This window comes from Siphateles boraxobius, unplaced genomic scaffold (assembly GCF_051911475.1).
Source record: "Siphateles boraxobius isolate OS27281-9 unplaced genomic scaffold, OSU_SipBor_1 130, whole genome shotgun sequence".
NCBI lineage: Eukaryota > Metazoa > Chordata > Actinopteri > Cypriniformes > Leuciscidae > Siphateles > Siphateles boraxobius.
The window spans coordinates 10,118,710-10,144,502 of record NW_027508734.1 but is presented as its reverse complement, the minus strand read 5'-3'; the positions used below and the strand labels follow the sequence as shown (position 1 = coordinate 10,144,502).

Genomic DNA, 25,793 nt, shown 5'->3' with positions numbered 1-25,793 from the left:
GATCTCACTCAAAAGAAACCAGACTTTCCTTAAACAGAAATTGCATACATTTTTTATTTCAATATAACTTTTTGGTTATTATATAACATTAACATTTGGTTAACTGAACCAATATTATATAACATTAACATTATAAATCATATATTATATTTATGCTTTTTCTTTCAAAATGGCAAAATGTGATTGACAAAATGGTACTTGAAATCATGGATTTTATTCTCCCACTGTGATTGCTAAGTAACAATCCCAAAAACTTGAACCTAACACCGTTTTTAAGTGCTGTGAGTAAAATAATATTGTCTGCTGAAATGTGTGATGTCATGCAAAATGTCAAGCACGCAAAATCAATAACAGTCTTGCCACAGTCAACAAAAAAAGCAATGAATGTACAAATGCATTTAAGAGTGCTTATCCACAGAAAAGAAAATATAAATTCAGTAAAATCACCTATTGGGAACTACATAAATTCTTTTTAAATGACACTGGTTTCACTTTCGAAAGTGATTCAAGCATAAATATTCTTTTTAAATGTATCAAACAAATTCACTTTGTTGGAGACAAAGGGACAATTATTCTCTAACAATGTCACATCCTTCAAAAAACAAAATTGGTTTAACCCCGCAGCAAACTTCCTGAGTGAAGGAAAACAAAAAACAGGATGTCAAAAATTCATCCCTACAACTTTCCTTTCAATTAAGTGCTCTGGCTCGAAGTGCATTCGGCATTAACATAAGAATTACCATTAGCATTCTCTTTATGGCCGTGGTAGGAACCCGAAAAACAGTCTTCCGAATGAAAGTGCACAGAGATCTGGTTGTAGCAAAGCAGGGCCAGCTGCCTCTCTTCCGGGCTGTAGTCCAGCGAGTGTGGGTGCACTTGTAGGATGTGTCTCTTAATGGTGCTGACCTTTAACGTGGCGAGCGTAGCGCCACACACCATGCAGATCAAGCCATGCCTACTGCAGTCGTAATCCATCAGGAAGTCCATCTTCCAGCGGGCCTGGTAATTGCGCCGCTGGTCCTTCCCCGGGTAGTGCCTGTGCCGCCCAGTCGTCTGTGTTGATGGTGTGATATTTGTGCTATTATTGTCTTCTGTTTCACCTCCTTGCTCTGTGGTTTTCACAGGCGACACCTGCGTGTCAACAGCTGTGTTTGTAGTGACAGCGCCACTTTTTGGGTCTTCAGTGCCAAACGAAAGGGGGAAAAAAAGAGAAACATTATTGATTTTAGACAATATATTAGATTTTTGACAGGATTTTCCTTTCACAATGCAAAACTAACACTTAGTTCATTCATAAACAGTAACACACAGAACCATAAGCAATTTTACACTTTTCTTAAGCAGTTTACGCTACGCTAGTCAGCTGTTAGCTTTCTAAGCACAGGCTAACTGGAAACACAAGGAAAAAGAAATGTGTGTCTTTTTTTTAGAGCAATATCTAATTTAATGGACTTTTTATTTTTTATTATTAAGTAGAGTACATCATGAATATCTTTACATCCGTAAAACGAGATGAATTTACCTGTGAAAATAAATAATCTTTAGTTTACAAGCTGTTAGCTTAAGCAAATGAAAGCACAAGATAAATTATTATTTTTAGCTTCTAGAATATAATGTAGAAGCCTATGTCATTTAAATTAAAATACATTAAATGATCATATTTTCAAGATTAAGTATATTTATATATAAATATATTTACATTTAAAATAAGATAAATTTGCCTGAGAAGCTTAATAATCTTTAGTTTTCAAGCTGTTAGCTTAGGCTAACTTAAAGCACTAGGAAAGAGATATTTAATTTGTTTTTAGCTTATGACATATAATGTGATATATGTAATAATTAATTTAAAGGACATTGGTGAACATATCTTCATGATCAAGTACATCTTGACTATCTGTACATTCTTAAAACAAGATAGGCCTACAGTTTAGTTTACAAGCTGTTAGCTTGCTAATAAGCAAAGGCTAATGAAAGCACAAGATAAATTAGCTACTGGAATATAAAGTTTTAGTATAAAATATATCTTGTATATCCTAATATATATATATATATATATATATAACATACATCTTGAATATCTTTACATCCTTAAAACAAGATACACCAGTTTAGTTTCCAAGCTGTTAGCTTGCTAAGCAAAGGTTTAAATGAAAGCACAAGATAAATTACTATTTTTAGCTTCTGAAATATAATGTAGTATGCCATTTAAAAGAAATAATGATCATATTTTCGTGTTTAAGTTTATTAAATATATATTTACATGCTTAAAACTAGATAAATGTGCCCGAGAGGCTAAAAATCTTTAGTTATCAAGCTGTTAGCTTGCTAAGCGAAGGCTAACTGAAAGCACTAGGAAAGAGATGTGGTTTTAACCTATAACACACAGTATAATGTGATATGTAATATGTAATTTAAAGGACATTGATGAACATATTTTTATGATAAAGTACATCTTGAATATATCTACATCCATAAAACGAAGTAAATTTAATCCAAAAGCTAAATATCCTGTAGTTTTCAGAGAATCCATGTTTCTTCTCAGGTAAAGTAATCTTACTTTACAGATATTTATGGGAGAAGAAGACAAAACTGATGCTGTGGTTCTAACTTCTGTTGTTTATTTCTTTTAATACGAAATGGTCACTATGGCATTTAAATTGGTTTTTGGGCTATTTTTCCTCTACATCTGATGTGTCTGCGCTTACCATGCCCTTTCAGTGTGGCCGTGTCAATGTTCTCCTCCTTCGTCCAGGCGCTGACCACAGCATCTCTCTCAGTCCGGCTGAGGCCGCTTGTCTCCGGATGGCACTCCTGGATGTGCTTGCGGAAGTTGCTGACTCTCGGCACCGGCAGGTGTTCAGAACAAACCATACAGTAGCAGAGCGGGTTATCCGGAGGACCGTACGCCACCAAATAATCCAGGCGGAGACGCCAGGGGCTGCCGTATTTCAGTCTTCTCTTTCGGGGATAATAAGGTAGAGACTGTGATCTCTGGCCAGTGTCTGGTGGATTCTCATCTTCTCTTGTGTAACTCCCTAAGTTTCCCTGAATGGGATCCACATTCAGACGGAAGAAGGAGGCTGAACCATCTACGTTTATTTCTTTGGTAAGTGGTTCTGATTTGATTTGAGGTTGTAAAGAGTGCGATTCTGCATGACAAAAGCAAAGAAATGCAAATAGACATGTATTCAATTTAAGTTGTGTTTTTTAATTAAAAAGGTTTCACAGAAGCATGTAGAATATCTGACCAAATCCTCAAACTTTTGCTTTTTACCATGGTTTAAAAAAAAAGGATATTTGAAAGCAATTGCATCTTTGTTAAAGACTGTAAAAAAAACATTTAGCCTAAGACAATAGGACATTTGACCACAATTTATGTATATTTACAGAAGACTCAATATTTAAAAAAAAATTTTACATATTATATCATGATTTTAATTTAATTAACCTGTTATCCCGAATTGTTTAATTTGATAACATATTTATATATATGCATTCATCTATAAATTCTCTATATATTTTTTTTCTTCAATATCAATAATACCACATTTATCTTGTCCTCTGTTTAATTGGATTTTACAGTTAAACACCTTGTGTATGCAATTAATCCACAACATTTTAGAGATATTTTTAACCTATTATTTACAATAGTGTTCAGTTAGTATATTTAGTACAAACTCTTTTTAATTCCTCTGTTTTGTTTTGTCTCTTACCCTCGCCGTGCATCTTGGCCCAGGTCTGCAGGATTGAGTGCTTTTCCTCAGCGGTGTACAGCAGAGAGTTGGGGTGCAGATCCAGCATGTGACTCTTGATGTGATCCAGGTGCAGAGAAGGCAACAGACAGCTGCAAACCATGCACACTAGACGGCCCTCCTCCGCCTGGTACTCCATCAGGAACTCCTGGCGGAACCAGGCGTGCAGCGAGTCGTTTAGGTATCGCTCCATCACCTGAGCTGTGGGTCCTGCGAGCTCCTGGACAGGGCGGGCTGGAGGGGACGGTGTAACCCTGCTAAACCCAGACTGGGCCTGAGGAACTGGAGAGACAGCACCACCAGGCTTGCCTAGAGGGACACGAAGAATGGTTTAAAGATAATCTTTTATGTCTGTGGTGTTTTTAATATGCTCAACAATAAGTCAACACCATTGCTGAGTATTTTCTCTTTAAAACTGCAGTGAACTAAAGACAGACTCAAAAACGCGCTTTGATGTTTCTGAAGTCACAAATGACCTTGTAACCAATCAGATCAACATGTGATCGTCGCCGGGGCTCATTTGCTTGCATATACTAAATGAAGCAAGGGTGTAGAGCTTGTGCTTAAATATGCCATTTTGTTGATCAAAGATGAGTTTTAAGGGGTTAAAATTATTGACCACAGGGGAACTTATGTAAAATAACGTTCAAATAATAATAGTAATAATAAAAAATAAATTTTTTATTTATAAAATGCCTTTCTCACATTCAAAGATCAATACAATAAAAAAGAAAACATCTCAAAAAGAGATTAAAAAATACTAATTATAAAATAAATGAATCTACATTAAATGTTATGAAATAAAACAAGAAATGTTTAAGAAAAAAGTTGAATTTTTAGCTACAGATTGACGTTTTTGTATTGTTACATTTAATTACATTCAAACACATTTCAGTTTAAACATTTTAGTTTTAAATCCTTTTTTACAATGATGTATAAACTAAACTCTAGAAAAATATAAAATTACACACACACACACACACATACACACACACACACACACACACGTAATATATGTAATTTAATGTAATGTATATATATATATATTGTTTCTAGAATTCTATATGATTGTTTGTAATATTTATAATTAATATTTAATATAAAAATTACATTGTATCTGAGTTATTATAATTAACAAAAAAACATAAAAGGCGACCATAAAACCATTAAAAAAACATTTTCGTTACCTAAAATAAAAAATGTATTTTGTGAATTTTAAAAATTACAAAAAATATATAAACTTATTTTTAGTTCAGTTTATCATTTTCATTTAGTTTCATTTTCAACATTTATCATTTTCATTTAGTTTAACTTGGTGTACTAAAATAAATAACTAAAGCTAAAATTGAAATAAAAAAAATCATAAAAACTATATAGACATGTCTATAGACATATGACATAAAAATGTCCAAAACATATATACAACAAAATTAATTAATTTAATTTTAAATAAAATGAAAATGAAACTAGAAAATATAAAAATAAAAACTAATTTATAATATTAATAAAAACAATATTAGTATCTCAAATGATACTGAAGTAACACTGCATTGTCATGAAAAACATATGGAAAATTATATAATTATATAATATTACATAATATAATATAATGATATAATTTATAATAATAAATATGATAAAATTATTGAAATAATATTAGATTGGAAAAATTTGTAATGTTTCTAAAAAAACTATTTTTCTTTAAGCAAAATTCAAAATTTTATATTATATATTATTATTGATATATAAATTATTGTTTTATATTATTTATTGATTTTATTATAATTGATTCGTCTAACCTTAAGTTTTCTGAGGTTCCATGTTATTCAGGCTTTACAAAAACATACAGAAGCACAAAGAAATATTAGCACAGACCTGTGGAGTGCCTGTCGACATCCAAAATCTCCTCTGACTCTGGAGGAACATCTGGATCGGGGCATAACGGCCCCTGGCCGTCGTCCCGACTCAAATGACTCTCCCATCCCGACCGGATCACATCCTTATCGGACTCGGTCCACAGCAGGGAGTAAGGATGCCTCTGTTTGATGTGTCTCTTGATGGTGCTTAACTTCAGGGTTGCCAGCGAACTGCCACACACCATGCAGATCATCCCTTGTCTCTGTGGGTCGAAGTCCATGAGGTACTCGCTGCGCCAGTACTCATGGTAATAGCGCCGATGGTCTCGGCCGGGCGCGAGCTTAAATGGAGGGGGTTCCTGCGTAGATGGTCCTGGGATGGGAGACAGAAGGAAAGGGGTGTCTGTGTTCTCAGTGACACACCAGTAACTGGTGCCTGGGGAGCAAACGGAGGTGACTGGAGCTTCCTGGCTATCATGAGATGTGAGACCATTGGTCACGTCCTCTTGACCTGCATGGGGAGAACATAAGAAGAGAGCGTCGAGATTAATATTAAAGTGAAAATATCTTTTCACCGGCCCGCATTTTATGAATAAACATTAATAAATGTATCTGTCGCGTATATTCAGAACATTACATATGTTGTATTGGACAAAAAAATATGTATTTATTATTACTTAAATAGTCATATATTTGCTTTAGTGTAGCTATCTGTTTGTATGGTTTTGCTGAATACAAATAAATAAATAAATAAATAAATAGGACTGTTGCTGATAGGTTAAAAGTCATTCTCAAATGTTGCAACTGAAGAGAAGCAACAACAACAAAAAATGACAAATATGCAAGTTATTTTGTTTTTGTTATTTTTATTGTAAAATATACAAATATTAAAAATGTTGTCATGATGAATATAAAATGCATATATAAGAGATTTTGCATAAATCTGTCAGCACATATTTAAATTATTATTAGTAGTAGTAGTGTTAGTATTTTAATTTTAATATTATTGCTGATAGGCGGAAACTAAATTATTCGCTACTTATAGGAAAATATGATGATATCATATATCATCATGATGAATATTAAAGCCAATATTGTGCATACACCTATAAATAATCGATCAGCATATATTAAAATTATTATAATTTATTTATTATGATAGCTGTAGTTGTTGTTGTTGTTGTTATCATTACTACAAATAATCATAATAATAATATTAGTAATCATATTTTAATTTTACCATTATCTTGTTGCTGAAAATATTCAAATTACTTTTCATGTAAGACAAATATTAAAGCGAATAATAATTTAGATACATTTTATAATAATTGTAAATGAATATTAAAGTGAAAATGTGTTATTTCCTCACTCCGCAGGCCTTTTTTGAGCACAACAAGGGGGTGGCGGCGTGGCTGCAGTACAACTATATTCCCGCTAGATGGTGACAGCGCATCAAATACTCATTTGCAGCATGGTTATTTGCCTTTGTTTATAGTGGAGCCCGAAAGATTAGGGGCCATGCCTCTGCATGCTATTGTTCGTCACGGGTTTTAACGCTTCAAAACATAGAGCTGTCGATCTAATGGTCAAACTTCAATGCTTAACACAACATTTACCTGCTGAGAGATCCCCCAAGTGTCCCCGCTGCGCTGTCGCCTCCTCTTCCTCAGCTTTTATTATTAATGAGCGAGATTCTGTCTGCTCAGCTTTGTGCACCGACTCTTTGGACTCCGCTTCATCCATGCCTGTGTTGTGTTATTTTAACGTACAGGATTAGCTTCTTTGTACGTAGAAATGTCACAACCGGAGGACTTCGTAGATGCATTCGTCGGGTGGTTGACTAAATATCTGAAACACGCACTCGCCCATTACAGTGTGTGCAGTGTTTGTCTCTGCACTGGAGCCTCACCGCTGCTTGCTTTTTGCTTTAAGTAAACTTAACTTTGCGTGACGATACACGTCGCGTTTAGATCGAAGTTGGAGGAAAGATCTGTCAAATGGTCGGTGACTTTAGGCGGTCTCCTGATTGTATTTAGATGTTCTGCTTGTCTTCAGGGTGGAGAGCCGAGCTAGGGGCCCCTGGGGCTCCTTTAGGGGCTCCTGGGTAAATTTAAAGAGACAGTAGCGGTTATTATGTGGTAACGGGTGCACCACGGGGGCCAATAATTGTTATGTTTTATCTTAATATTGTATTTTTCACCAAATGGTAAACAAAGTTATGCATTTTGTACTCAAAATCTAATATTTAATCAATTCATTAATCATAAAATGGGGAATAAAATAGACAAACCAAATATTTTCTTTTCTAAATATGCCTGGTACATTATTAACAGACAGACATTTGGAAAATTCAGTTATTCTACATGAAATGACAGTTTAATGTAATTTATATGTTACGTGACTTATTTTTTCATACATGAAAAAATGTAACTTTCATTTTCATACCTAAACTGAAAACCCTTAAAGATATGTAATATAATGCTATTTTGTTTAGTAATGCAATTTTTATAGGATATATATTAGCAAATCAAAAATTAGGCTGCGTCATCTGCACCTCATACATATTTTCTTTTCTGTAAATGCGAACGTAATTGTGTTTTGGGAGTGAGGTGCGCTACTGCTTTAAGAGTCTATCCGCACACGCTGTAAAAGCTCCTACATCCTGGTACTTTCAGCGTTGTCAAGGCACCGATTGAAAGAAAGGTCCAACGGGAAGAGACTGCAGTGTCCTGAGACCGAGCTTAAAGAAAGTTATGTGTCACAACCAGGTAAAGCAAACGCATGCTTCACGCACTCGGTGTTGTCTTCTTGTCGCCGAGTGCTTTTACTATAAAGACTCGACAGTCCACGCGCAGACAGGCAGACAACAGCTCGTGAGATAGGCAGATAGGGAAGACAACGTTGTCTCTGTCATACACTGGAAATAGAGACAGCGTGCTCAGTAAAATCACTCCGATGTTTATAGGATGCCTTTTATGTTGATTTTTAAAAAAAATATTTACCTTTTTGAACAAATAAATACAATGTGTATGTGACATCAAAACGAGAGTTGGGAAGGGACTCGCATCAGAAATCATCAGCATGTGATTGTGAGACAAGATTTAAAGTGAAAGCAACATTTTTGTCCCCTATTTGAGCTTTGTTTGAGTTTAGTTAAAGGACCAATGAGGATAGTTAACACAAAAATTAAAACGATGCCATTAATTACTCACAATCAAGTCATTCCAAACCTGTAAGACTTTCGTTCATCTTCGGTACACAAATTAAGTTATTTTGATAAAACCCGAGAGTTTTCTGTTCTTCTGTTGACAGCAATTAATTACCACTTTGATATTTCATTTCATATTATAGTTCATAGACTAATCCATATGAATTGAGCCGTTTAGTCCACATTTTCTTTAGAGACATGATCGATTTATACGCTGAACAGATTTAATTTAGGCTTCTATTCACATATAAACATTAATAAAGTCACATCAGTTTTGGTAAGCTCAAGCATGTTCGCTTGACGTGCGAGAACCAATGAGGTTCATTCTCGTGTTACGCAGCTTGTTGAGCTTCATCAAGAACCAATGAGGTTTATTATCGTGTTACTCAGCAAGTTTGAGCTTCTGCAAGAACCAATGAGGTTCATTCTTGTGTTACGCAGCACGTTTGAACTTCTGCAAGAACCAATGAGGTTCCTTCTCATGTTACACAGCACGTTTTGAGCTTCAGCAAAAACCAATGAGGTTTATTCTTGTGTTACGCAGCACGTTTGAACTTCTGCAAGAACCAGTGAGGTTCATTCTCGTGTTACGCAGCAGGTTTGAGCTTCAGCAAGAACCAGTAAGGTTTGTTCTCGGGCATCAAGAAAGTTCTGTTGAGTTTCTTTTTATGTTCGCTGATTAATGTTAGTATGTGAATAAACTGATTGTGTCTCTTCAGAAAATTAGGACTAAACCTCTCAATTCATATGGATTAGTTTTGAAGCATCAAAGTGGTAGAGTGTCAGTGGAGAATATAGAACTGGCTCAGATTCTATTTAAAAGATCTTCATTTGTGTTCCAAAGATGAACGAAAGTCTTGCGGATTTGGAATGACATAAGGGTGAGTAATTAATTACATAATTTTCATTTTTGGGTGAACTAACCCTTTAAATAATCTTTTACCTAACATTTTATTAATATTAGCTTATTTGTATTCTTTCAATTGATCGTATTATATGAATAATTTAATAAAAATGAAAATTGGGCATCGTTTACTCATGCTCATGTTGTTCAAAACTTGTAAGATTTTCTCTTTTCCTTGGAATACAAAAAAACCCCAATTTTTTTGCAGAAAGTGCAGGCCGGTCTTTCCGAAACAGTGAACGTAAATGCTATCAAGCTCCAAAAATGCACCAAAACAGTAGTCCAGAAGACTTTTGAATCTAAGAAGAGGAAACTGAAATTTCAGTATTTGATGAAAATCCTCTTCGTCATAGTTCTTAAAGGTATTGTAGGTAGAAATCCACAAAAATACTTTTTGTCAAAATTTGTTTAAACTGTCTTTATATATCAATGCATAATTAAAATGTAAGTACTCTGGAAAAGAAATTATAAAAATCGAGTGTCTGTAGTCCTCTTAGGACTACAATAAACACAGCTCATTATTCCATTAACTCCCACTCCCTCCCTACTCGGCTCCTTCCAAAGCCACGCCCCCAAAACAAATGAACACGCGATCCCGGCCATTCACTCAGCTGGAAGAGTCGGACGTGTTTACCAGCTTTACCAGATGTAGTGACATCATGTCAGAATCACAAGTAATAAAATAACTAACTTTATCAGTATGAATATAAACAATTAACATGGCTGTTAGTACTCACTATCCAGCTCGCATAACGATACTTGTAAAGTTTAAAATATTTTACTAGCTCGTAACGGAATCAAACTCAATATAAGGCAAAGCTATAAATAGCTTCATTGATACACGTTTGCCGTTACTATCAGTTACACTGTGATGAAGGTGAATTTGTAAGATTCATAACATAAGATTGTTTACAGATAAACTGAATTACATACACTCAAACACCTTCTCACAACTGCATTGCAGACCCAAGATAATATAACACACACACACAACATATATTGTATAGCACATACAGATACAACATAAAGACATATGTAAACATATGTAGAGCATATAACAACAAACCAAACGTGAAAAAACGGAGTAGGTGGAGTTCACGGTGAAAATAGGAACACAGTTTAGGCAGAGGGTAAAGCTAGGTATAAAAATAGATCCCCTAAACTTTTTAACCTAAAGTTAGATTCGGCGAAATTAAATAAAACAGCTTTCGACTGCAGATAGGCCTATTGCTTATTTATCGTCTCAACCCTGGCTCACTAACAGTAACGTTATACTAGTCGACACCAAAGTTACACTGTCATAGCTAAGCCAGTACCGTTAGTTATGCTACGTAACGTTAGGTAGCTAATATTAGGTAGTTAGGTGTGCTAGTGATACATGCTTCATGAAAAAATAAATGCCATCAAAATGAAAACAGCAAGATTACCTGTCCAGCAGAAATAAAGCCATCATGGAGTCACTTTTCAGCCCCTTGAGATCACTCAGTAGTAGCCGACGCTGGAAAGCCACGCCGACTCTCTTATGATTTCTTTATTTATCCAAAGACTTTTTGTTCATAGCCTTTTCAAATACTGTCTTCCTTTTTTTAACTCGTTTGACTTCGCTGCCTCTATATGCAGGTAACGTTACTGAGAATTGTGACTGTTCTTTCTCTGCCATAATTGTTTGTTATTACTAGCTTCCGTTCCTTTTCAAACGGGTGCGCGCATTTGGGCTCCTCCTGTATCAGCAGAGGTGGTATCCATGGTAGCGAGGGAGAGTGACAGTCGCCCCAGCCAATCATTTCTTTCGTCCCGAATGGAATAATGAGCTGTGTTTATTACAGTCCTGAGAGAACTACAGACACTCGATTTTTATAATTTATTTTCCAGAGTACTTACATTTTAATTATGCATTGATATATAAAGACAGTTTGAAAAAATTTGGAAAAAAGTATTTTTGGGGATTTCTACCTACAATACCTTTAAATCTCTAACTTGTTGTTTGTGCACTCAAAATGACTCAAATTTACTGGCGTCCAATGTCATTGTTTCTCATGTGTATCACAGTTTGAAAGTTTAAAGTTTGTAATCTTGCTGTACTATGTTTTTGTTTGTTTTTTCTCATAAAGTGATCTTCTGACTCATCTGCAATAACTGAAGCCGGTAGGAATAAGTAGTCTCTGTATAAAGGTAAGCTTCCAGAAATAAACTGGGTGTAGTTTTGTCAGTTGCCGCTTCACAAAATGTAATGCAATAGTGCACTTTGCAAATCATTTGCAGATACTTGTAATATGTTATCAACCTATAAACACTAAACAAACTTTGGTAAATTACTTGAGCTCCATGTGTGACACTGATATTTACATTTATTCATATTTGCATTTGTTTTTATAAAAAGCAACTTGCAAGCAGTACTAAAATATGATTCCTCATAAAGAGACGGTAACAAAAAATGCTGAAATACAATATCGCAAAATTGGCTTGAAAAGCACACAGTACAAAGATGGAGGTAAAGAAATCGACCATTTAATGCTGTAATGGTTGTGGACCAAATTCCAGTTTTCTTCAGATATTTCTTGACTAAAAAAGTGACAAAAAATATTGAATAAAGTTTCTTACATTTTTTCCTACCTTTTTCTGAAGCATAGATCTAAATTTAATTGCTTTAATGTCAATGCTTGCAACTTAAGGGAGTGCTTGATGTTCCTTGTATATTCGTATGAGGATTGCAGACACAGCATGTGGGGCACATTCCCCCGGGGCCCCAGACTTCCTATTCCCCCCACATACGAGTCTTATTTGTTGTATCTACATGTACTACTTTAGGTTTCACTTGAAACCTGGCATTATGCCCCATGTGTATATCTCTCATATGATAAATTGATGGCAAGGTTCCTTATTTGTAGATCACTTTGGATGAAAGGATCTGCTAAATGACTAAATGTACTGGAGGGTCCCAACCTGAGTTTCATGCCTGTGGACGACTACAGGGACCCCTGAACCCATTGTTTCTTCATGGTCACATATATAACAATTAAGGATTTTGTCACAACCACCAACGACGTGCACTGTTGGGCTCCATCCTCCCTTTTACATCCACTATTTTTAACCCTTAATCTGCTTATATCATCTGGAATATTTCACATTAAATTTTAATGTGAACTACAAAAGTAAAATTCATCATTACAATATTTGAATGTTGGCTTGTCAAATCATTGCTTTAATGTTTAATCATAAAGGAATTATGCTTAGGGCACCAACATGTCTAACAGCGGCACTGCATATATCTTATGATATCAGTTTTTTTTAAATGTTTTTTTATATTGTTGTGCTGTTTTATTCCTCAGGTATTTCATTATGCTTGACTGTTACATCAAAGCTAGTGCTTTTAATCATATTGTTTTTTTAACCGTATATGGAGTAATATTGTGTTCAATTATTTTACTATTCTAAATAATTGCCCTCGTCAATTTTAATTCCAATTGGTTTCCATTTTATTATTTTGTTGCTGAAGTGTAGCCTCAAACTTATAGTTGAGTTAGTGAACATTTTGAGATAATGTGTTTTACAAATTTGTCTCCCATTCATCAAATCATGCTCCTCAAATTGATTAATTCATAAAAAATTTTCCTTGCAGGTCACCTACTCTTTGTTTTTCTGAAAAATGGACCGTATGCCTCAAGCACTGCATGCAAAATCAATCTAAACTGAAAGACCTTGAGAAACCGCTTCGCTTAAATGAAAGATGTGACCCTACAGAAATCCTGTTTAGAGCAGGTTTTGCCCTGCCTAAGAAGACATAATCCAGCAGTTGATAACCAATCAACAGTCATGTCATGCAAAACTTTCTCTAAACGTCGTTACCGACCAGCAGCAGAGTTTGATGATGTCACTCTCGCCCGCAAAAGGGAGTATTGGAGGAGCAAGAAAAGAGAGCAGAGGGCAAGAAAGTCATCTGCCAAAAAAAAGATCAGAAATGAAAATCTGGGGTTGTGCATGTCCTTTGTTAGTGATGGACTCTCCTTGCAGATTCACAAAGTCGACAATGATTCCACTCTACATAATCATGAACTTGGAGATACTGATGCTCCTAGAAACTCTTCCAGCTCAGGTCTATCAGAATCTGAGTGTAATGCTACTATGGTGCCATGCCAAAAAGATAAATGGTTTAAAAAGACTGAGCTCGAACATGTCTTGCCTAAATTCCCAGAAACAAGCACAAATTCCCTGAAGGGTGTAATGGGCAATACAAAAATAAAGTCCTCAGTTACAGGGTCATCAAACACAGATGCTAAAACAGTAGAGTCTCTCTGTCCAATAGGCTACTCAGGGCCTACAACATGCATCAAGTTGCATCCAAACAGCATTAGTACTCAAACTAAAACAGACATGTTATCCCTTAATGGCAAACAATTAGCAACATCTCCACAAAGCCATGTATCCATGGTTTTACCAGTGCACAACAACCAAAATAAGCCTCAGAACTGTCTCAGACCCTTGACCTCTGCAGAATGTAAGGTTCGTAAAGAGCAGAGTTTCGTTAGAAGTCACATCTCTAAGAGAAGAACATGTGCCTTTGCTTCAAAGCACAACACCAGAGTGGCTATGACTGAAGAAGAGATGGCTGCTAAGCGTAGAGAGAACTGGCGCATCAAAAAGCGAGAACAGAGAGCAAAGCGTGTTGCAAAGCTGGCACGGGACAGAGAAAGGAGTCTCGGACAAGGACAATCTTCCTGTATTGTGAATGTTTCGTCTCCAGCTAACAGTAAGGACTTTAGAGGAATCAACCTCAACTCAGTGAATCCCAAATGGCTCAATCAACAGTCATTTGGAGCCAAATTTGTTGGTTCTCGGACGCAACTACATGTTCAGGACACAAAACAAAACCATACCGCTTCATGCTCTGGTATTTTGCAACCATCCTCGAGTACTACCCAAGCGCTCAACAAATCCAAAGTGCCCCTTTTTGCACATACTCAAAAGAGACGTAGTCAAAAGCAAACAAGGAACTCTTTCCTTGGCGCTTCCAAAGTCGAGTCTCCCGAGGATCGGCACGCCAGACAGAAGGAGTACTGGCGAATTAAAAAGCGTGAGCAGAGAGCAAGGCTGTCTACAGCAGTGAAAGCGCGATTTAAGGAACAAGGTGCACTTAAGCATCGTGGGAGACACTGCCACAGCAGTTTCAATCAGACGTGTGGGGCTCAAGTGAGCAGAGCAGGTGCGTTTGTAAGTTCCTCTAACACAATTGGTGGTTTTATCCAAGAAGATGGCACAGTGACGGTCTCCAATTCGAAGACAACACCTGAGTCTTCTCTACCTGCAAGTAACAACTTTTCCAATGTGAAATGCATCGGAAAGGTAAGACTCCAGGTTCAAGTAAGTTCGCCCCGATATTCAGATGTTCATCCAGTCACAAAGCTAGTTTCCGCTCCATGCAATGTTTCCAAGGCTAATCAAAACTCTCTGGTAAAGTCTAGCTTGGACAGAGGTGCGGTTATGGGCAGTATGACAGTCACCATCCAGTCCGAAACAGAAGAAGAAAGGATCGCTCGTTTGAGGGAGTACTGGAGGATAAAGAAACGAGAGCAAAGGGCTAGTCGGGCTGCTCGGCTAGGAAATGGTCTGCTTAGGTCGAAGGTTTCGGTGTTAAAGCAGAGAGAGCACAACAAGAAGTCAAACAAAAGGGACAGTATTACTTCATCCATTACCAAAACAGTTTGTGACTCTTCAACCAGTGCCCTAACCCCAATAAAAGAACACATCAATCCTCCAATACATGCTATATTTTCCATCCCAGAAATTACTCCCTGTATCAAAGATGACAAACCTTCACCCTGTCCATCCTTAGAGTCACACATTGAACCTCCAGCAGCTGCGAACCATCATGTCACCACTCTTCAGGCTGTGGCCTCCATGAAAAAGCTTCTGGAGGAATCAGTTTGCACACCGGAAGACAATAATGCCATTGAAATGCATATTAAGTGTGAAAATGAGACTCTTTGGCTAAATGAAGATGACCTTACATCTGAAAATACAAAGCCAAATATTTCTTTACAACAAAACGTCTTATTAGAATGTGACGTCTCAGAGGATGCAAGCCTTAAAGATATTAAAATGAGTCCTCAAGCATTATCCTTAGAGGACACTAGCCATCAAATATCTTATAACTTCTGCCAAGGCGCTGCAGATGGAAGTCATGCCCTTTCTCCAGTGGCTGTGCAACCTCAGTGCAGAAACACCCAGACATTCAGTGATGATGGAGCAGATCCCAAGCAGACCTACCCTTCACAGGCCTTGCAAAATCAGAAGCTTGGTGAGAGCGATGAGCTTCAACGAAAGCGAGAGTATTGGAGGTTAATGAAGAGACAACAGCGAGCCAGAAAAGCCAACGAAGATGCAGCCAAAAATACAGTTATTCGCAATCTGGCTCCACAGGTGAGTTGCATTGATGTTTGCTTAGCTTTGATGTCAGGTCTGGGTCAAGTGAGTTTTTTTTTCCCCCACCCCAGTTCCATAATGGTTACATTTACCAATTGTTTTAATTATTTTAAGGAATAAACATGAGGGACAAATATTTGAGATAATTTTAATAATAAACTTAATTCAAAACAATTATTTCAGTAATGCTTACACATGTGTCTTAATACCACTGACAAACTGCATAATACAGTATATCATTAACTATATCTTGTCATATGAACAACTAGTAAGTTGATTTAAATCTAAACTACCTGATTTAAATCTGAGGCCCTTATCCCTGGTATGAAGATGCGTTTTGTCAATCGGATCACAAGTAGACATGGGAGACACATTCCCGTTTACACCGGGTGTTTTAATCGGTCTCTTTGGTCCACTTTCAACCACTTGTGTCCTGATTTCTTTGGGAGGGTCTATGGGCATTTTTTCTTCTTCAGATCTTTCGATCTAATGGACAAAATAAGCTTGCACAGTTTATATATGAAAGGAAAAACCTACAAAGGGGATCAGCTTTCGTTTCTGCTCTGACAGCCGCAAGACCAGCCGAACGATGTGAATGAGTGTTAGAAATCAAGAATGGTGAGAAAACATTGTGCTCGGTACGTTTTTCGTCTTCCAACTAAACTTGGGTCTCCAGCCGACAAAGTTTAAATCCCGTCTGGCTAGCGTGCTTCCCATAATGTTTATGCATTAGGTCAGTAAACGGAGAGTAGATGGTCTTTTGTGACTGTTTAAAAACATTCGACCACATAAGCTAATGGAGGCCAAAATGCGTTTTCGAAAGTGGACAAGCTCACAACTTTTTAGACCCCATTTGCACCTGTATTTCGCGTTGTCTACTTGTGATCCTATCGATCAAAATGCATCTTAATACCAAGTGTAAGTATTTAGAAGAAAGCTGTATGTGTTTGATTCACTAACAAGAACTGACTCATTAGAATAATTTCTGAAATGAAACTACACTCCTTTCACAGACTCCCCAGAAAAAAACACCCAGCACAACTCTACTCCTAGCCATGTCCCAGGACACTTCCACATGCAGACAGATCCCCATTCAGAAGACAAGAAGAAGTTGCACCAAATCTGCAGGTCCAAAGACACAGCCTACAGATAAATCAAGAACTCACAGAAGCCAGATTGTGGTTACGCCAAATCTACAAAATGATCCACAGGAGGTTATACGTAGAAGACGCATGCAATGGAGGATCAAGAAACAGGAGCAGAGAGCAAGAAAGGCAGCAAATGTAAGAAAGCTTCGGAAGGCAAAACTCCCTCCACAACATCAGGCACCGGTAATTATTTTTAAAAATCTTATAGATATATTTGATCTTATTTATATACAGTACCATTCAAAAGATTGCGGTCATTAAGATTTGTTTTTAAAGAAATTAATACTTCTATGCAGCAAGGATGCATTCAATGGATCAAAATGTCACAGTAAAAACATTAATAATGTTACCAAAGATTTGTATATAAAATGAAGGCTGTTTTTTTTTGTTCTATTCATCAAAGAATCCTAATATATATATATATATATATATATATATATTTATATTATTGTTTCCACAAAAATATTAAGTAGCACAACTCTTTTCAACATTAATAATTATAAGAAATGTTTCTTAATGAGCAAATTGGAATATTATAATAATTTCTTAAGGATCATGTGACACTGAAGACTGGAGTCAGCTTTGATCACAGGAATAAATTACTTTTTAAAATATATTAAAATAGAAAACAGTCATTTTAGATGATAAAAATAGTTCATAATATTACTGTTTTTACTCTATTTTTGATCAAATAAATGTGGATTATAAGAGACTTCTTTCAAGAACAATAAAAATCCTATTGTTTCCCAACCTTTGAACGGTAGTCTAATTGCAGATAGAGGAAGGGACCCAGATAAAAACACAATTTCAAATCAGCAGTAACATCCCCTTTTATTCATAGATTATTCTAAAAGCACAAAAAAAAAAAAAGACTAAAGTGCAGTACCGCTGTGAGTTTGAGTGGGACTGCGATACCCACGCACGCATCCCACTGATCATGCGTTTGTTTACTTTTGTGACAGATCTGTTGACCCAATTTGTGGTTTGCACAACAGCGCTGTACAAAATGATCTGCTCTTCACTATCATGGGCTCACGCATGTAAATGGATCATTTACTCATGTTGTTTCAAACCTCTATGATTTCCTTTCTTCTACTAAACACAAAAAAGATATGTTTCAACTGTTTTTGCCAGTACAATGCAAGTCAACATTGGACCCCACTCACCCACATTTTTCAAACGGTCTTTTGTGGTCCAAAGAAAGAAAGTGATACAGGTTTAAAATTACTTGAGGGTGAGTTTACACTGACATCCAAACATCACAGTACCAAAACCCACTAATAATAACACTGCATGCTTTATGTCCCCTTGGAGCCCAGGCTATATCTCAGCACCAGGATTTCACTGACACATGGGGGTAGACTTTTTTGAATGTGAGCAATGTTCACGGGGCCCCATGTGGGGCCCCAGCCATACCTCAGCACCAGAATATCACAGAAACATTTTGAAGGCATGTTTGGACTTGGGGGCGTGTACAGAGGGCATGTGTGGGGCCCCAGTGCCTCCAGGCATATATGTGCTCTGGCTAAAACATAGGAAGAATTTTCAGGACAACATGTTGGTGATGAGTTTTGCCATTGATTAGGAGTAAAATAAAATACATGGTCCTGTTTTTCTTCAAAATACATATCTGCATACATTACCATGCAAAAGTTATGAACATGTACCTCAGTATTGTATGCTTTAGATTACTTTTACTTGAGATAAAGATGGTGAGATACCAAAGTTTTTCGACCAAGTAACTTGAACTGAATATTTGTAGTGAATGAGGCCCTTTTAACATTTTTTTTTTCTGAGGACCAAGTTCCTTCCCCCAGTTCCTCAAATGTTTGTATCCCAGAGGAGCAATTTAAGGGTTAAATTGAACAATTACTGTAGGCTAAAAAAAGTGTCTTTAACGCTGTGGCAGAAATAACTAGACTTCTAGTCTATGTAGCAGTTTAACTTAACCTTACACAAGGCACCAGTTAAATGGCACCAAATATGTTTTGTGTTTTGGTTACACATCACCTAAGGTGTGCATGAGTGTCAGATGACTTTTTCCTTCTGTTATTGTTGGGTACCAGCCAGGAATGTTACCTTAACAGTAAAGATTATTTATGAACTAGAATCAGCTATATAATGTCTTATGTAAATTAGAAAACCATATCCTGATAATGTACAACAATGCCAAGGTCTGTGGAAAGAGGTTTGGTTAAGTGATATTTTACGTTCCACGTGGTCGACTGAGGACTGGTCGTCTTCCACTGGTTGTTCTGGGCAACAATGCAGTGGGGAAAGGCCAAAAGCCCTGAAGTAGGTGCAGAAGGTCCTTAACAATCTGGAACATGCAAAAGAAGGTGCCTTGGAGTGAAGGTTTATTTGTCTGAGCTTAACTCTGTTGCAAATGTGTTTTCTGCCTCTATGGGACAGAGACTTAGAATTTGGTCAATCCGCTTTTGTCTCTCTGGCATGGAGACTCGAGATGAGCTGTAGTTGTTGTTGTCTTGCTGTACAAAGACTCAGTCTGTGAGAAAAGAGACATTAACAAACACATTCTGAGACTCAGAACATGGTCTTATCTGTTGCTGCCTCACAAGCAGTAGACTCAGAGCATTTGTTGTTACATTTACATTTAGTCATTTAGCAGACGCTTTTATCCAAAGCGACTTACATTTGAGGATTAAACCAGCGAGTCATCATGGAGAGGCAAAAACAACCCAAGAATTTTTCAGAATACAATACTCGTTGAAGACAAGACGAGCAGCAGCATTCTGGATCATTTGTAAGGGTTTAGTTGCACATGATGGAAGACCAGCTAGAAGAGTATTGCAGTAATCAAGCCTAGAAATAACCAGGGCCTGGACGAGAAGTTGTGTTGCATGTTCAGTTAGGAAAGGCCTGATCTTCCTGATTTTGTGCATTGCAAACCTGCATGATCGAGCTGTCTTTGAAATGTGGTCTGTGAAGGTTAGCTGGTCATCAAAGATTACTCCAAGATTTCTGTACGACCTTGAAGGGGTGATTGAGGAAGAATCTAGCTGGATAGGAAAGTCGTGTTGTAGAGACGGAAGAGACAGTCTTAGCCAGATTGAGCCGCAGGTAATGTTCCTTCATCCATGCCGACATGTCCGCCAGACAGCTTGAGATTTGAGCAGCTACTGTGGGATCGTCTGGTTGAAATGAGAGGTAGAGCTGGGTATAATCAGCATAGCAATGGAAAGAGAAACCATGTGCCTGTATGATGGGTCCCAGTGATGTGGTGTAAATGGAGAAGAGGAGGGGTCCAAGGACTGAACCCTGGGGAACCCCTGTGGTCAGTCGATGTGCTTTGGATACCTCGCCTCTCCATGCGACCCTGAATGACCTACCTGTGAGATAGGACTCAAACCAGTGAAGGGAAGTTCCAGTGATGCCCAGTGATGAGAGGGTGGACAGAAGGATCTGATGATTCACAGTGTCGAAGGCAGCAGACAGGTCTAGGAGAATGAGAACTGATGATTTGGAAGCAGCTTTAGCGATCCGCATGGCTTCTGTGACTGAAAGTAATGCGGTCTCGGTCGAATGCCCTTTCTTGAAGCCAGATTGGTTGACATCCAGCTGGTTGTTCAGAGACAGGAAAGATGATACTTGGTTGAAAGCAACTCGTTCAAGTGTTTTTGCATTGAATGGTAGGAGAGAGACAGGTCTGTAATTCTCTAGAAGTGATGTGATTAATGTTGTTTTTTTAAGCAGTGGGGATACCCGAGCCTGCTTAAATGCTGTAGGAAAAATGCCAGTATGGAGGGATGAGTTGATGATGTGTGTGATTGCTGGTAGAAGTGTGGGAGAGATGGTTTGTAAAGGTTTGAGGGGATGGGGTCTAGAGGGCAGGTGGTAGGATGACTGGATAGGAGAAGTTTAGATACTTCATCCTCGGTTAGTGGAGAGAAGGAGGAGAGAAGGTTATTGGCTGTGGGAGAGGTTGGATTAGGTTCCTGTGTGTGTGGAGCAGAGAACTGGCTGCTAATGGTTGTTGTTTTGTTAGTGAAGAAGTTAGCAAAATCATCAGCAGTTAGCGAGGAGGTGGGTGGTGGTGGAGGTGGACAGAGGAGAGAGTTGAATGTCTTGAAGAGTGTTCGTGTGTTAGAGGCGGTGTTAATTTTGTTGTGGAAATTTGAAGATTTTACGGTGTGAACATCAGCAGAAAAGGAAGAGAGCAGAGATTGGTACATACTCAGGTCAGATGTATCTTTTGATTTGCGCCATTTCCTCTCAATTGCCCTGAGTTTGGTGCGATGTTCACGAAGAACCTCAGATAACCAGGGGTTAGAGGGAGTAGCGCGTGCTGGCCTGGAAGAGAGAGGGCAGATAGTGTCTAAAGAAGAAGTTAAAGTGGAGCATAAAGTATCCGTTGCGGTATTCACATCTAGAGATGAGAATTGTTAGGGTGAGGGAAGAGAAGATGACACAGCAGAGGAAAGACGGGAGGGAGAAAGTGAGCGCAGGTTTCTTCTGAAAGTAACTGGTAGGGGAGTTGGTGGAGTGTGGATAGTGAGTTGTAGATTGAAAGTAATGAGGAAATGATCTGAAAAATGGAGAGGTTTCACTAAAATGTTGTCTGTGATGCAGTTGCGTGTGTACACCAGGTCCAGTTGGTTGCCTCCTACCTGTGGTGATGAGCTGTTTGAGATCGAATGAGGCTAGGAGAGAGATTGTCTCTTGTTGTTGTCTCTTCCTTCACAGGCCGGAGACTCAGAATGCTGTTAATCTGTTAATGTCTCTTCCCTCATGGGCTGAAGAGAGACTCAGATATTGGTGTGTCTGTTACTGTCTCTCTGGACAAGAGCGGTGTGTCTGTTAATGTCTCACCTTTACAGGCCACAGACTCAGAACGAGGTTTTATCTGTTAGAGGTTCTCTGGACAGACCGGAGACTCAGAACAAGGAGTGTATATGTTGAAAGGGTACAGTTATCCCTTTCTGATGAGGAGGAGATTACAATTGGGCGCTTCTCCATTCCAGTGCTATGATTGGCTGCTGGCATCAGAGGAGAGACACACAGTGTGGTCCACCCTTCATTCTCCTGTAGAACTCATTTGTATTATCTAAAGCACACAGTTAGAAAAGTGTCTTAAAAATTTTACAAATGCATTTCTCATTGTCCAAACCATCACCAGAATACCTTTGGCAATGTTCTGAACACATGGAATCCAAACATGATGGAAAAAGATGTAACTGTAATGCATGCATTCATTTGTACATTAACAGCTGAGTTTGTGTAAGATGTTGTTGTACTCCAAATAGCTGTTACTGAGAATACACATTTCTCTGGATAAGTATGAAATGGATGTTGCATCAGTTTCCATACATGGTTATGAATGGATTTGGGTGGATTCTTTTGTTTCAGCCACCACTGCTGCATCCATAATGTCCTATGGACTTTCTATTGCACTAATGGCGGTTTTCACTGGATGGTACGGCTCAGTACGGTTCGGCTCAGCGTGGCACGGTTCGGCTCACTCCGCTTTTCCACTGCGTGGTACGACTCGGCTCGGCGCGGCACGGCTTGGTTCGCTTTAGCTCGGTTGCTTTTCCACTGCAGTTAGTACCGCTTCAAAGTGGGTGGGATTATGACTGATCGTTATAGTTTATCCGCTCCTCGGCAACCAACAAGAGGAACGTCTGCGCTTCTCGTCCACGATTCTGCCATTTCTTTTTTGGAAGTTTTTTTTCTTCAAGCAAGTCAAGCAAGTAGTTTTAAGACAGGCGCTACAGCGCTGGCTGTTACTGGCTATTTAAATCCAGCGGGTTTGATGTCTCGCAAATACAATGACACTGGTAGTGACGATTCTGTCTGTCTGACAAATCAGTGATCTACAGTGCTTCCACGTAACATTTTAGCATCGGTACGGTACGATTGGAACCTCAACAAAGGTGGTAACATTTAAAGCGAGCCGAAGCAAGCCGTACCGTACCGTACCATGCAGTGGAAAAGCGGCACAAGTGAGCCGTGCCGAGCCGAGCCGTACTGTACCATGCAGTGGAAAAGCGCCAAAGCGTGCTGTACCGAACCGTACCGTACGGTACCATGCAGTGGAAAAGCGACCCACAAGTGAGCCGAGCCTAGCCGTACCGTACCATACCATGCAGTGGAAAAGCACCAAAGCGTGCTGTACACAACCATACCGTACCATGCAGTGGAAAAGCGCCATAAGTGATCAGTCTCAAGATGTGTGAAGGGCAGAAACTGAATGTGAACCAATGACAAGTTCTGTCCTTCCAGGGCTTCTTCCTGCCCCTTAAGAGGTATCTGACAGTTGTCCCAGCATCCTAATCTAATGGCGTTGGACATTTGTTTGTCCACCAAGATCCAGTCAAAATGTAGCAAGCCTTTCTCCACTGTTGCAGTCAGAGAGGGGCCCCATCATAAAACTGGGCCCTGGAATGTGTTGTTCAACTACTTCATCATGCATTTACACATTAAACTTCCAAGGAGCATGTTCAAGATTAGTTGTTGTCATTCACTGACTACAGTTGATGTTTGAAAATTAAGTCACATAATTTTTATTATCCTTACCTTTTTCTTTTTATCTTCCTAGGGTCAGAACACCGCCAGTTTCGGATCAGCAGTTGTTCAGAGGTGAGTAGTAGGAAAACATTATTTGTTTTTAATAAGTTGTCTCTTTTTCACTTTTATACACTATGGTTTAAAAGTTTGAGGTCAGTAAGATGATATATATGTTGGTTTTGTAAGAAGTCTCTTATGCTCACCAAGACTGCATTTAACTTATCAAAAATAATAATGTTGGTTTCTTCTCAAACAGCATAACATCAGAAGACCAACAAGGCTACTTACCTGAGCCATGTCAAACTGCACTCCAAGGTTTTTTAAATTAATTTTCTAATACACACCATTAGTTTGCCAAACAGTTTAAATGATTATCTGGTAACTACTATTACTATTTCTTTTACCACATTTAAGAGGAGTCAAGCATTGCACCAAATCATGCAATGGAAGGACCTTTATCACAGGCCGTCTGGAGGAACGTCTACCTCATGGACTCTGATCCTGTCAACCCGTCGTTGGTGTGTATGGTTTGTGGAGAGCAGCAGTACTCCCTCAGTGTGGACGGGGCGAAGACTCACATTGAGGAGGTGCATCCTAATACACTATCATTGGGAGAGCTTGAACGTCAAGGCATTCTGGATGCCTGGGATAAACAGGTGGCCGTACGCGAGCACTTCATCACACACCAGCTTCAACAGCGACGCAGAGCTCCTACAGGTAACAGGGAGAACTACATTCAGACTGGCTTAGAAAATAAGTAATAAATCATTTTATGATCAATTTTTCTGTGAACTGACTGATGACAGTCGAGATGAAACGCATTATTTTATTCTTCTGCATTTACGAACCTGAGATGAGCCACGGAATGGCTGATTTATTTATTATTATGGGTATTACTTTTGTTAAACGCATACTAATTGTACACTAAATATATACTATATTTATCATTTGATCAACTGAGACCTAACTTTAAATATTTTTCTCCTGCCTTATTGATCTTCCTTACACAAATGTGTGTAAAGATTGTTTTCTTAAGAATTGTAAGTACTATCAGTTTTGTTATAGTCATATGTAGTAGATTAATATCTTTTTTAGTTATAGGAGGATATTGAAATGTTGATTCTACCCTTTTCTTGCTAATGTGCTACTGAGCCTCATGATAGGACAAGTTCGGTATTTTACACCTAAAGCCCTGTTTTAAGATTGTTTCTGATGAAATAGAACGGTTAAGATTGAAATTTGGACACATGCTGCTGTCCCGAGAATTTTCGGTTTCTGTGGTAGCACCCCCCCACCTCGACAATGGTTTCATAGGTGCACTGGAACAATCATTCATAAAACGCATTAAACTTTAGTTTACAAAGATGTGAAACTCACCGAGTGGTCTGGGGTGTTCACTGATATGCTCGCACAAATCGCTGCAAAAATTGCTTTCCAACACAGAAAACACTGCTAACACAGAAACCGAAAATTCTCAGAACAGCAGCATTTGTCCAAATTTCAATCTTAACCGTTCTATTTCATCAGAAACGATCTTAAAACAGGGCTTTAAGTGTAAAATACCGAACTTGTCCTTTAAATGTACTTTTTTAATTCTGGTAATATTCAGAACCGTGCAGGATGTGTAAATGAGTTTACAAAATAAGATATGTAAAAACATTCTCACATGCACAAACAACTGGAATATATGTATCTTAAGCATTGCATTTTGACCATGTTTTCAGTATCTGTACAGATTAAACAATTTTCAAAAATGTTGTTTTCTTTTTGTAATAAATTGTTGCACTGGATAATGTACATATTATTTTGATATCTTCATTTTATTCCTCATTCATTTACCCTTTTTTGGCTTTCCATTATGTTCTTTTTTTAATCTTAAGAATTTCTGTCTGAATAGTGTATTGATTGTTCTTCCTCATGACAGTTTATAAATGTACAATCAAATGTAATTTATGTTGGACAAATATCTATACACAT

General features: G+C 37.9%; 2 protein-coding genes across 2 annotated transcripts; one reads left to right on the top strand and one right to left on the bottom strand.

Annotated features, from left to right (window-relative positions):
- Positions 1-29: 29 nt before the first annotated feature.
- On the bottom strand, positions 30-7,666 carry zfta (zinc finger translocation associated). The gene is made up of 5 exons (XM_077227847.1): positions 7,225-7,666; positions 5,628-6,119; positions 3,714-4,061; positions 2,706-3,149; positions 30-1,178 (listed from the first exon to the last, which is right to left on the bottom strand). Exons 1-5 carry the CDS (start codon positions 7,349-7,351, stop codon positions 694-696), a joined length of 1,896 nt encoding a protein of 631 aa, XP_077083962.1. The 5' UTR covers positions 7,352-7,666; the 3' UTR covers positions 30-693.
- Positions 7,176-25,613, top strand: LOC143736984 (uncharacterized). The gene is made up of 7 exons (XM_077227844.1): positions 7,176-8,376; positions 11,832-11,892; positions 13,340-16,137; positions 17,154-17,471; positions 23,848-23,888; positions 24,073-24,131; positions 24,231-25,613. Exons 3-7 carry the CDS (start codon positions 13,441-13,443, stop codon positions 24,575-24,577), a joined length of 3,462 nt encoding a protein of 1,153 aa, XP_077083959.1. The 5' UTR covers positions 7,176-8,376; positions 11,832-11,892; positions 13,340-13,440; the 3' UTR covers positions 24,578-25,613.
- Positions 25,614-25,793: the final 180 nt, after the last annotated feature.

Bases quoted from the DNA above. Each gene is read 5' to 3' on its own strand.
- zfta (XM_077227847.1), bottom strand. From the start codon at position 7,351: ATGGATGAAGCGGAGTCCAAAGAGTCGGTGCACAAAGCTGAGCAGACA. The intron at 4,062-5,627 runs GTCTGTGCTAAT...GTGTCCCTCTAG, and splicing joins TGTCGACAGGCACTCCACAG to GCAAGCCTGGTGGTGCTGTC. The intron at 1,179-2,705 runs GTAAGCGCAGAC...TTGGCACTGAAG, and splicing joins GGCCACACTGAAAGGGCATG to ACCCAAAAAGTGGCGCTGTC.
- LOC143736984 (XM_077227844.1), top strand. From the start codon at position 13,441: ATGAAAGATGTGACCCTACAGAAATCCTGTTTAGAGCAGGTTTTGCCC. The intron at 23,889-24,072 runs GTGAGTAGTAGG...CTTCTCAAACAG, and splicing joins GGATCAGCAGTTGTTCAGAG to CATAACATCAGAAGACCAAC. The intron at 24,132-24,230 runs GTTTTTTAAATT...ACCACATTTAAG, and splicing joins ATGTCAAACTGCACTCCAAG to AGGAGTCAAGCATTGCACCA.